General features: G+C 34.1%; 2 protein-coding genes across 38 annotated transcripts in view; one reads left to right on the plus strand and one right to left on the minus strand.

Annotated features, from left to right (window-relative positions):
• The window catches only part of LOC797812, a 299,215-nt gene that overhangs the window by 266,386 nt on the left and 19,639 nt on the right, over positions 1-13,190 (minus strand). The window lies entirely within an intron of this gene.
• LOC147833156 (uncharacterized) lies at positions 6,497-12,878 on the plus strand. 32 transcript variants are annotated; one of them, XR_015513706.1, is made up of 11 exons: positions 6,497-6,580; positions 6,992-7,082; positions 7,751-7,800; positions 8,206-8,503; positions 8,717-8,847; positions 8,979-9,022; positions 9,152-9,243; positions 9,323-9,470; positions 10,686-10,852; positions 11,218-11,305; positions 12,676-12,878. XR_015513706.1 is itself a non-coding variant. In XM_087290946.1 (11 exons), exons 4-7 carry the CDS (start codon positions 8,462-8,464, stop codon positions 9,154-9,156), a joined length of 225 nt encoding a protein of 74 aa, XP_087147072.1. In that variant the 5' UTR covers positions 6,497-6,580; positions 6,992-7,082; positions 7,751-7,800; positions 8,206-8,461; the 3' UTR covers positions 9,157-9,243; positions 9,323-9,470; positions 10,686-10,852; positions 11,218-11,305; positions 12,676-12,878. The 32 variants fall into 32 exon arrangements, 24 of the variants coding, with proteins under 24 accessions (XP_087147072.1, XP_087147070.1, XP_087147073.1 ...); XR_015513703.1 differs by having other exon boundaries at positions 10,686-10,757; XR_015513707.1 differs by having other exon boundaries at positions 9,340-9,470.

Raw genomic sequence — 13,190 nt, forward strand, 5'->3', positions numbered from 1 at the left:
AATTAGGCTCGGAATTAATATGCTGATTCAATCTGGTGCATACTGCTTACAAAGGTACCAATATGGTACCAGGTTTTAGTACCCAACCGTAGTTGCTTCTCTATTACCACATTCTATGTGTCAAGTTAGTAACAGACTAGGTGAAACTTTATTTTGATGGTCTGTTTAAGTATTAGTAGACTGTATGCTTAACCCTCTGGGGTCTGAGGGTGTTTTGGGGCTCTGGAGAAGTTTTGACATGCAATAACATTTATACTGTTTACAGTATCTTAAAAACATATAAATGGCTAAAGTGTGATAACACTGTAAACAGCACAAGATGGGCTATGATAATACCTAAGCAGAATGTTTGTATGTGTTTGTGTTGTTGAGAAAGAAATGTTTATGTGTGGTTAGTGAAAAACTAAAATTTTAAAGTCATTGAAACAACGCCATGAAACACACAGAGAACATTTGTGCACAAGAATTTTGAGAACTGGATCTTATTGTCTAGTGTTTTTGCTTCAAAATGATTTGAGAATCATCTTGTTCACTTGCTTACAGAAAACAATTTAATGAATTAAAATTTTGAAGCCACTTTTTTGAGTGAAAATGGTTTATGCGAGAAGTCGTGAACTATCATTACTAAGCAGTAAGTCACACCTGAGAAGACAAAGACCTGCATAATGAGCCAACAGAAGGGTATGTGACTAAGAGGGAAGAGTTTCAAGAAGGAATTAAAGGAAAGTTTATATACGTGTTTGTTTGCAGTTCATTTAAAATATATTAATTACACAAAATAACTATATATACACTTGTGAGAGTCAGTACACTCTAGTATAAAACTCTGCAAACTTTATAAATGTTACATATAGCAAATCTACTGAAAAAAGTTATTTGTAAATGAAGACTTTCATTGCAAAACGAGATATATCAATTTCGAGAAATGTTGGTTATTTGACATTATTATTTAAGACATCAACTGTCAAGTTCATTCACAATTTAAATCAAACTATTACTTGAGCTCAGTGAAGGCCAGGAACACAATATTCTTCAAATCCAGGATATTATTTATTTAACTTTGTGTCCATAAATTTTTCATAAATAAGGCAAAAAAATGCCAAAATGATAATCATAAACGAACAGAACCGTGAGACCAGTGTAGGTTCACACCTCTAATGCTTAATATCAGCTGATACTGCCCCTTCAACAGATGTTTAACTGATTATAAGAAACTTAGCAAGTACATGTCAACTTATACTAACCCTAACCCCAACCTAACAGTCTAATAATCTAATGAGAATTAGTTGGCATATAGATGAATGTAACTTAAATTTGACAAACGGACGATCAGAATAAAGTGTGACCACATACTAAAGAATGGTGGAGCTTTCACACCTGCCTCATTTAGTTAATTTAAAACATACCAGTTAGTTTGCCTTTTTTGGTGTGATTTGTTTGGGAAGGTGTGAAAGTGACAATCTTGGGCCCCGTTTACACTGATGTTTTAGATTTAAAATGGCATTTTAGAATGAAAACAATCCATGTTCACACAATCATTTCATCTAGAATTTCTGAAGAGCTTTTCGTTCACACTACACCTCTGAAAACATACATCTTGTGACCACACAGTCAGCGAGTGCTTTGAGGCCACCTTTTTAAGTGAGAGCGGCGCACGTCAGACAATTCATCAATGATCTATGGCTGAATCTCATTTCACTGTTGTTGTTGTTAAAGTGATATTTAATGAATTTTGTCTATATCTAATGATATATTCCCCGACTTTGGTCTTTTGAATATATCACTTGTTCTCAGGTAACATGTTTTGGCTGAGTGCAAAGATATATAGTTAATATAGCTGTTATAGTCATTTACGTAACCACGTACACTGATTCTGCACATTTGACTAATTGCTTGCATTAATTTTGTATATTGTATAAACTTATTATACATTATACTTTTATAATAGCCATTATTGATTTCATTGATTTCCTTAATGTTTTAATTTCATTGTTAAGATAATGAAACAACGTAGCCAGGGTTATGCAGCAGCATTTTAAAATGAAAATGGTCTCTTCACCATTTTCAATACAGTCTATTTTCAGTGCTCGAAAACTCTGGGGTAGCGTGGACAGAAGGTGTAATCCTAGCAAAAGTTATGTGTTTTTTAAAAAAAAAGTGTAAACAGGGCCATACTCTGGTGCACACCAAAAGTGGACCAAACAAACACACCAAGACCTTCTCCATGAGGTGGCTTTAATGGTAGATGAAAACCCCACAGATAAAATAATATATCTTTTCTAAGGCCTAGTGAGAAAACAAGTGTTGTTTATCTTTAATAAGCAATTACAATGATGTGAGAATGCATCTGAGAGTGTTTTGAAAGCATCACTGTAATGAAGTCAAACAATTGTTGCTTTAATTATACATCTTTAAAGCCATGAAAACAACAAGGAAGTGAAATGCTGTTTTTTGTAGGTGTAAGCTTAATGTAATCCAAATAACAAAAATGAGATTAAAATAAAAAACAAACATCAAAAGGCAACTAATGAACTAAACACAAAGGGGAACTGAAATCTATTGATTATACGGAAATAATGCAGTTGCTGACAGTTTTAGGTGATGAAATTAACTAATGAGTGGGGGGCACGGTGGCGCAGTGGGTCACACTGTTGCCTCACAGCAAGAAAGTTGTTGGTTTGAGCCTCGGCTGGGCCAGTTGGCATTTCTGTGTGCAGTTTACATTTCCTGCCTATGATGTATGATGTATGATGGGTTTTCTCTAGGTGCTCCACTTTTCCCCACAAGTCCAAAGACATGCGCTGTAAGTGAATTGTGTAAGCTTAATTATTGGTAGTGTAGGTTATGTGTGTGAATGAGTCTGTATTTGTGTTTCCCAGTGTTGGGTTGCAGCTGGAAGGGCATCCACTGCATAAAACATATGCTGGATAAGTTGGCAGTTCATTCCGCTGTGGCGACCCCTGATTAATAAAGGGACTGAGCCGAAAAGAAAACGAATAAATAGATGAAATTAACTAATGGTGGGAAACAAAACACAGAAAAATAAGCTCAAACTAACACTATGCTTGCTTTGAGAGGCAACTATTTTGAATGATTTACTAATGGCTGCAAGCATTTTGCGAAGTTGAAAAAAATCAATTCTAAGCTGAAAACGCATGTTACGTCAGTCGCTTCTTTTTCGTTCTTCAAGTAAATGAAAGCAGAGGAGGAAATTTAGTTGAGGTAACTGCAGTGTTTGATTTATCAAGACAACTACGGAGACTTTTGAAGATAGAAGAGAGTCATGTGGTTGATGTTTTGAGTTATCCAGTGCTGTAGGAAATTTTGAACTTCACAATATTATTAAATATTAAAATTTTACCATCAGCAACACTCATGGACAATACGCAGCTGATTCAGTCATTGCCTAGCGACATAAAAAGCACATTGCACTGCACTGCATTTCGTCATCAAAACAAACACTATGGGGCTGTATGACGGCATTCCTTTTCACACTTACTAGCTGACCGCTTACTTCCATATGAATGGCTTTCATGCAGTTACCAGTTTATCCAGTGGCTTGCCACATACAGTAGTGGATTTGAGACCCAGGGAGGAGTTGACCGTGATGACGGGATTCAATTCCAGTAAAGAATGGTTGCAAAAAAACAGGTTAAAAAACAAAAGCCAAAACAATACATTAAACAAATAAATTACAGAGAGAATGTGGTAAAATCTGAAAACAGTGAAAATCAGGTGCTTTTCATTTTGTGGATTGCTTTTGAAAACATTGCCAGTTGGGTTTAGGGAAGTGGGTGGACACTGGTCAATTGTTGCTTTTGAAAACATTATCGATTGGGTTTAAGGAAGGGGATGAGTGGGGGTATTGGTTGGTTGATCAGTCAGTCAGTCAGTCGACAGCGGCCTCTGGTGGATTTACGTAAGAACAGCAGGAGAGAATGGCACTTGCAAGAAAAATTCAAAATCTTAAAAAGCGTACACAGCGGCCTCTGGCAGATTCGTGAAAACAATAACTGCAAAAAAAAATGTAGCTCCTGGATGTATTTTGCATTGTCCAGAAATGTATATAGGGGTACATAATCAGAATAAGCCTGGGATGGGAAATAAAAATTTCAGTTGGGTTGCCCTGTTCTACAAGATGGGGTACACTGATTACTTTAAAAGTTAATGCATTTGGTTGGACATTCAGTAACTTTCATTTTGTTTTAAGTGTGATGTAAATCTCTGCATGAGTCTTTGTGACATGAAGTTCATGCTCGTACAGTCTGACAAGCTACTAAACTAAACATTTAATTTACTTTTAAGGTGCATTTCTTGCTATTAATAAACAAAGACTATTAACTGAATATACGGCTGATTTGCTGCTTATTTATACTCAAGGTAGCAACTGAGATTAGGTATTGGGTAGGATTAGGGATGTAGAATACGAGCATATTTGTATGTAACATAAACAGCCAATATCGTAATAATACACAGGTAATAAGCCAGCCATTTAGAAATGGCTAAAAAGCTAAATATTTCACTTTAATCTGCAATTGTGTAAACAAAACTTTTCTAGAGTCATGAAATGATTATGTCTAGTCATTAACTGTATTCTTGTCCTGCTATTGTATTCAAACTCTTATTTATTTATTTATTTTTTATTTTTTATGCAGGCTCAACTAATCCTTTTTAGAAAAGTAGGCTATAAGCTAAATAAGTCTGCACTGACAACAAGAATTAGAAGTAAGTAATTGCATATTTGGGTGGTTTAATATTTTAATGCGATGTCGTTAATCATACTATACGTTAAGATGTAATTAAAATGACTAAAATAGCCTTTCATGACAATAATGAACTATAATAATTTACCACACTGCATATGATGTACAATGCAATGACAAATTCAAGCTTCACCTAATTAATTAGTGTAGTGTTATAATTTATAGTTTAAACATAAACAAAACAACAACACTAGTAAAATTTAAACATTGATGAGTTGGCTTAAACATCTCCATTTGAATTTCCTTTGTATCTCAGAGGCTCTGGATCAGCTGTCAGATGAGCTGTCAGATACTTAAGTTACCCAGATGGACACATCACTTGTATCCCCAGCTTAAGAGTCTCCATCATCTTGTGCTTCAAATACCTCTATTTCTCCTTTCACACAGTGATACTGGTAAATATTCAGAAAATTTCCGGAAAGCAAAACTTTTGCCGAGATACATACAGACCTCAGGAAAATTGCAGTTATTTTTCTGGAAATGTAGTGCGGTTTCATTCATTGCCCACTAAATTGATTGACAGCCACGTATTAACATGTCTTCATAGTAACACGTATAATCATATTCACAAGACAGGATGTGCGCAAAGCAACTGAGATTAAAAGATTTGTTCAGCTCGCTGTGATCATCAATCATCATCAAATGTGATCAAGAGTGAGTTTTACAAATTTAAAACGTTTTTAAAACAGTGCATGTTTGTAATGAATTAGAAGAAGTTTAACATCTTCATCACCACATGTCAGTACAATTATAAAATGGATGCTTCAATTCCAAATTGCGGACATTAAATCAGGTTTATTTTGTACATTGCATTAAGGCATATCCATACAGCAGTGGATATTAACATGTATCCTGTCATATCTGCCATGCAAAAACAGTGCAAAGTTAACCCAGACAGCACACATACGTTGGGCCGACGTCGGCCGAAGGTCAACACGTCGGCCCCTTTAATTCTAACATCGGTATATGGTCGGCCAAACATACGCATGATCGTTCGGTCGTGTGTTCTATTGTTCCAGCTCAACAAACGTCGGCTCTGCGTCGGTTAACGACCAGAGGCCGACGAAGCACTTCATAAGCACTTGATCTCTCATGCCCATGAAAGAATCCGGCAACATATTTGGTTTACAAGTAAGTTTTTGCGTGCATAATAAATTAGACAAACGCAACATGCATCATGTGAACTGCGTCGGTCGGTCCAGCTTTAAATAGCCTACATTAATGCAGTAAAACTGACCAAAATGCCTACAATACATGATTTCAATTCATTAAAATATAAAAAGTTTTATTGTTATGCTTTAATAATGAAAACGTTGTTTTTTTCTGGTGTTAAGTGCTGTTTGCTTTTTTTTATTGTGGCTTTTTCTAATACATTTTTCCCAGTGTAAAAATCAAGTATGTTCTGCATTTCGGCTGTTTAATTAAAATAAACACCTTTTTACAGAGTGACATCTTTGTTTTATATATACTTGCATTTATATTTATTGGTTATTTATTTTTGACAGTGAATGCACAAATAAAGTGTTTGTAACAGTTTAGTAGGCTATAAAGCTCGTCTTAAAGATAATAGCGTATATAAAACTGCTAAATACATTTTAAATTCAAGATATAAAATACAAGGTTATTATTTAAATTGTCTATGGAGTTATCATGTTTATAAATGTAATACTGCAAGACTTTAATGTGCGCGCGCGCGTCTCATTCCAACACTGGAGCGGAGAGGATGTTGCTATGGGAAACGAAGCTACAACACGACACGACACCACCTAAAAGACACAACACGACTTCTCTCAAGCTGCCGTTTTGACTGTTTTCAGGTAAGTTTAGTCCCTAAAACAAAGCAAATACTACATAAAACTGTTCCTCACTCATTTATTATTGGCAATTGATGAATATTCAGTTGAATATTATGTTATATAAGAGTGGTAAGTCTTCGTAAAAGTCCGTTAGCATATTAGCACTGGTAACGTTAGCGTCGGGGTAATATTACGTTAACTTACTTAATGTTAGCTCTTGTTAAACTTGTTTGTTAAAGTTTTGGCTTTTATTTATTCTTTATGTGTAGATGAAAGGTTTTGTCAATGTTTTATTGAATGCACTCCATATGTAGTCTAAAATACGCATTGTAACGTACTGTAAAGGACCGTGAATCAAAAGTTCAATCGTGTTTTGATATTTCATGGTATCTTAAACTAAATGTTAAGTAAAAAAGTGTTCTGTGGTTTCAGGAGTGAGAGAATAACCTCCTGCTACAGAAAATATAACTCAAGATTCCTAAATTTCTGAAGGGAGCTGATCACAGAGATACAGGAAAGACAGGTAACTTTAAGCAGAGGATTAATTCATATGAATTTCCATTGCACATCATTATGCAAATGTTACATGTCTATATATTATGCATCTGTTACTTGTCTTTATTGCAGTTATTTTAAGAAAGTTTTGACATTGAAACATGTGAGTGGTATTAAATTTCACATCACATGATTCTTCAGAACTTAGTAAATATATAGATTTGCTGCTAATGAAGTAATATTTGTGATTTTCATTTTGTTTAATTTTTTATGATTAATTGATTTATTAAATCTTAGAAAAAAGTTTACACTAAATTATTTGTCATCACATCTGTTTTTAGCATTGATAGCAATCCGAAATGTTTCTTGAGCAGCAAATCAGCACCATTTGATAATCACCATTATATTAGTTCAACCTCAAGCACTAAATCAACATCTTAAAAAAAGATTTCTGAAAGATCAAGTGACACTGAAGACTTGAGTAATGATGCTGAAAATTCAGCTTTACATCATAGCTATGAATTACATGTATATTTACACTGTTCACCCATCCCTTACACCTTAACTCATCCTCAAACAAGTCAATTTAAGCCCTAAATGAATAATTTTTGATTTGTACAGGCATGATATGCAACTTGTATTCAGTCGTTTTGTTTTTTCTTTCTTTTGCTTTTGTTTTCCACATCAACTGAAAAGGAGGTCTAAGTTTAACCTAAGTGCCGTGTTGCTGATGAACATCTTTATATGTAAGTATATTTTTTACTGACTGCCAGACACTTGTCAAACAGTGATGAGCAAACGAATGGCCGTTCTTTTAAAAAGATCAGGGAGATGCAAGTCTGGAGATTAATATACATTTTAATTCAAAATTGATTTATCTGGAAATATTTCATAATGTTTTGAGATATGTGCCCTATATGCATTTAGATGTCCATGCATGTTTAAAATACTTTTAAATTTAACAATGGCTGCAAGTTATAAAAACATAAACAAACACAAAAATGTTAAAGTAAATTGAGAAAACATTTTCATCAGTTTGACAACAGGTAGATCAGCTCCTGACAGACATGTTAACAGATCAGTTTAACTCTTATTAAATTCATTCATTCATTCATTCATTCATTCATTCATTCATTTTCTTTTCTGCTTAGTCCCTTTATTAATCTGGGGTAACCACAGCGGAATGAACTGTCAACTTATCCAGCATATGTTTTACGCAGTGGATGCCCTTCCAGCTGCAAGCCATCACTGGGAAACAACCATATACGCTTGTTCTCACTCATACACTACAGACAATTTAGCCTACCCAATTCACCTGTACCCCATGTCTTTGGACTTGTAGGCAAAACCGGAGCACCCAGAGAAAACCCACCAAACGCAGAGAGAATTTGCAAACTACACACAGAAATGCCTGCTGATCCAGCTGCGGCTCGAGTCAGCATCCTTGCTGTAAGGCGACAGCACTACCTATTGTGCCACCACGTCACGCTCTTATTAAATTATATTTATATAATTTTGTGTTTCAGTACATGCTATTTTGGGAAGACAAAATATATTCATAAGCTCTCAGAAAATTCAATAAGAGAATTAACTGCACAATTACTTGAAATGTGTGGGATTACATTATTTGTTAACCCAAAGTGAGTTTCTCTTTCTTTGCAGTATTGGATGCCTGATTGCAGTTCAACTCCAAACTCAGTTGGACCAGCTGATCAGTGTCTTCAGTATTACCACAAGCTACTGGGCAGATGTGTGGACAGCTATGAGCCAAACTCGGGACGTTTGGTTTTTAGGTAATACCAGTGACAAAGTATTCAGTAAATTGCTTATAATAAAAGATGCTCACTGCTTACCCCCTTATAGTTAAGTTGTTTGCAGTTTCATTGTTGTAAAAATACCATACTTTTTCCTTTTTTATCAGCAGGTGGAGAGACCGTCTGGGCAGCAGAAACAAGACAACTAATCATAGTTGAGTTGAGATTAGTATTATTAACTTGACTAGTTTGGTTGCAGACTTGTTCAATACTTAACAATTTGTATAAGTTACAAGATCAATGGTCCTGCTATCAATGTTTGTGTAACTTAAATTCATTACAGTTTAGATACAATCAAATGTCCAAACCATCTCTGAGTGAATGACATTAAGGAAACAGGATCAAAAAGATCATTCATTATAGAATGTTTCATAGGTAACAGCACATCCTTTGTGAAAAATAATTTATTTTTGTGCCATCATTACAAGACAAAATACATTTCAACTGATTTCAGTTGGTTATATTTTTCAGGTCCTCCTGATCATTCTGTTCTCCTGGTTGTGAGGATGTGCAGAGGCTGTATTTGTCAGTGTTAAAAGACTTGTGCAGCTGTATCCAGACATACAAGCAGCCGACAAAGAGTTCTGGAGCAGCACAGACAGGTAGTTCTCAGTGGCTAGGCTAGAAGTTTATACTTGGGTGGCCAGAAAGTGGCCTCCGCTATTTTGGGGGGTCCATACAAATACACCAGTGTAAGCTATACTATTGCACAGAAAAAATTAAATGAAAGAATTAATTAATCGGTTGAACACAAAATATTTTAAAGAAAGCTTAAGTATCAAGGTGGCAATATACAGTATGTTACATTGTAGTACATGAGCTGGCTAATACAGATTCGTAAATGTTTAGTTGTTAAGATTAGTTAAATACTATATCCTCTACTTGAGACCTGTTGCATATACAGCTTTAACTGAACTGAATTTAACTAGAACTACACCAGCATTCCAAGTGCTCTAGACTAGCTTTTTGCACTGGTGCGTCTAAAATGTTTGATGGCATTGCATTTAACACTGCAATTTTACATGTTAATTTTTTTTTAAATTACAATCCATATAGGCAATATTGACTTGTAAATGATTAACTAAAATCGGGTCAACACACATTATGGGGATTGTGTGTAGAATTTTGAGGAAATTAATGAATTTAATCCATTTTGAAATAAGACTGAAACATTAAAAATGTGGAAAAAGTAAAGTATCAATACTTTCCGGATGCATTGTATATGGTTTTTAGCGCGTTATCAAAGACTTAAAAAAATAGTCCAACATTATTTACAGCAGCAAAAGACCCTCCACATCAAAAGCTACTGGTCAGCTCACGATTCAGCAAACATCTGAAAAACAAATAGCTTATTATGCCTTCACAAGAAATCAGTGTTTTTGAGTCTAATGAAGATAGTACTATTTTATTAAATTATTATTTAGCCTGGCATGTTTACTGTTACAAAATATTTTAAATGTTTCTTAAAACAAAACATATTGTGTTCAATGGGGAAAAAGTAGCTGTTTTTTACACAGAGATAAAAAAAAAAAAACACATTTCAGAGCAGTAATCACAATACTGTGAAACTGTGATATTTTTATCCAAGATTATACCCTCAGAATTTTTTAATTTATTTTTTTTTCAGTTGGCCTATATTCTGTTTTTCTATGTTCTTGGAAATGCTGCTGTGCATAAAAATGTGACGATATATCCGGTTCTATAGTTAATTCTGAAATAAATCTTAAAATGAAACAATATTTAAAAATGCAATATTTAATGTGTCAGACACTAAATAAACATGTCAATTCATTTATTTTAATCTGATTCCTTAACAGGGCAGCACGGTGGCGCAGAGGGTAGCACGTTTGCCTCACAGCAAGAAGGTTGCTGCTTCAAGCTTCGGCTGGGTCAGTTGGCGTTTCTGTGTGAAGTTTGCATGCTCTCCCCGTGTTGGCATGGGTTTCCTCCGGGTGCTCCGGTTTTCCCAAGTCCAAAGACATAGGTTAATTGGGTATGCTAAAATTGACCATAGTGTATAAGTGTGTGTGAATGAGTGTGTATTGGTTACAGCTGGAAGGGCATCCACTGCGTAAAACATAGGCTGGCTAAGTTGGCCTTTCATTCCGCTGTGGTGACCCCAGATTAATAAAGGGACTAAGCCCAAAAGAAAATGAATGAATGAATCCTTAACAGTTAAAATTAACCATTTGAGCGTGCTTAGTTTAGGGTATGTTGTGCCATTAAATTGTCAATAGGTTTTATTTTTTTCTACATTTTAAATCTGCTTTAGCTTTCTTCTTTCCTATAAACCTGGAAATATAAAATATATATTTTTGGTTTTTAACAAATTGCTTATTTTATTCTTAGATTGGTGTACGCTGATGGTCTGCTGAGAATTCTGCTGAGTTGAAGGGATCCTCCTGTCAGACAACCTCTCCAAAGTACAATAGGACTAGTAAGTAACATCTTAAACATACACTACTGTTTCATAGCTTTTAGGTTGGTATGGTAAATTCTCTTCTGATAGTGTCAGCTTTATTTAATTAATACAGTCAAGCAGTAATACTGTGAATTTAATACAATGTATATAATTAATAGTGTCACATGATCCTTCTGAAAAAATAGTATTCCAATGTACTGATTCTCTCCTCAAGCTGTTTTTTTTATATATAAAACATTTTAAATAAACATATTTTTAGTATTCTTGATGTATGAAAAGTTTATTTTTAAAAGCATAGTATTTATTTAAAAAAAAAAAAAAAGTTTGCTCTTTGATGATTGCTAGCAATCAGACATGTTTCTTTAGAACAAAAAGAATTTGTGGAAAAAGAGTATTCTCACTGAGCGTTGTTCAACTGTGGTCCAACACGTCATTTAGGTTTTCAAATAAGCCTAAAAGACCTGATTAGCTGCATAAGGTGCATTTAATTAGAGAGTTGAATATATCATTTCTTTTTATATCCTCCTCTATAGCCTACATATAATAGAAGTTGTTTGCTGAAAAACCTTTTTGTAGCAGAAATAAAGCTATGATTAGGCCCACCCGGATTTTTCGCAGAACTCCGCAGATGTTTAGCCTATCATTAATTCTGTTTATTTACTTGAGTAAATGTGTGTAAATCTATATTTATTCAGTTTTTTTATTAATTTCAGTAATATTATTGACTAATGTGAAAATGTTCATCTGATTTATGTACAATGAGGTTTGTACAGTAATGTTTTCTGTCTTACTAGATATGTTACATGAAAAACTTGCTTTATTTACCAAATAAAGTGAATCTAATTGGATTTGCATTTTAAACATTAAATAAAACTTTAAAATATATTATTTTTTATTTCATATATTAAGGTTTTAGTTATGATACTCCCAAAATAATTCCGCAGAAATCCGCAGACTTCCACCAAAATTTTCAGCAGAAATAGCAAAAAACATCCGCAGATTCCTCCTGGCCCTAGCTATGATATATTAAATGTGGTGTACAGTGTGACATTTTAGTTGACGAAACTTAGTTTAATTTGCATGTAATGTGTTATCTGAAGATTTGACATATATTTAGAGACACATTTATACTACCACAATGATACTAAAAACCAAAAAAAAAAACATTCATTATGATTTCACAAGGAATTTAACTTTCAAATGGCTTTTCTGAAAATTTGTGCTCAGACACACTCTTTAAGTTTAAATTAAATTACACATTTTAGCTAGTCACTTGCATAACACATACTCCAGTTATATGTCATGAAACAAATAATTTATATTTGTGGTAATATGAACTGCTCAAATGCTAATCTTTCTCCTTTTGGTTTCTTGCTTTATTTAAGGGTTCCCACTACAAGGATTAGATTTGGCTACTGCAGTCCCGGTTTGGGCCAGCCTCACTTGTGAAGACTAAAGATGAAGACAACATACAAGAACAATTTCGAGGATGGCGACACACTTTTTATTCCACCTATATATCCCCTTTTATGTGTAAGCAACATTCCACAAGATAAAACAAAAGTAAATGACAGGTTATTTCTTTTAATTTTGTCTGTTTTCTTGGAACATTGTACACAATTTACAACCATAACCATTACAACCATTTTATTTATATAAATATAGGTCAGAGCAAGAAAATGTTATGTTTTCTTCTGGAGAAAGTCTTATATCTTTTATTTCGGCTAGAATAAAAACAGTTTTGAATTTTTTAAAAAACATTTTAAGGTCAATATTATTAGCCCCTTTAAGCAATTTTTTTCGACTGTCTACAGAACAAACCATCGATATACAATAACTTGCCTAATTACCCTAACCTGTCTAGTTAAGCTAATTAACCTAATTAAGCCTTTAAATGTCA

The sequence above is a fragment of the Danio rerio genome, chromosome 17, assembly GCF_052040795.2.
Source record: "Danio rerio strain M-AB ecotype USA chromosome 17, GRCz13ab, whole genome shotgun sequence".
NCBI classification, from domain to species: Eukaryota; Metazoa; Chordata; class Actinopteri; order Cypriniformes; family Danionidae; genus Danio; species Danio rerio.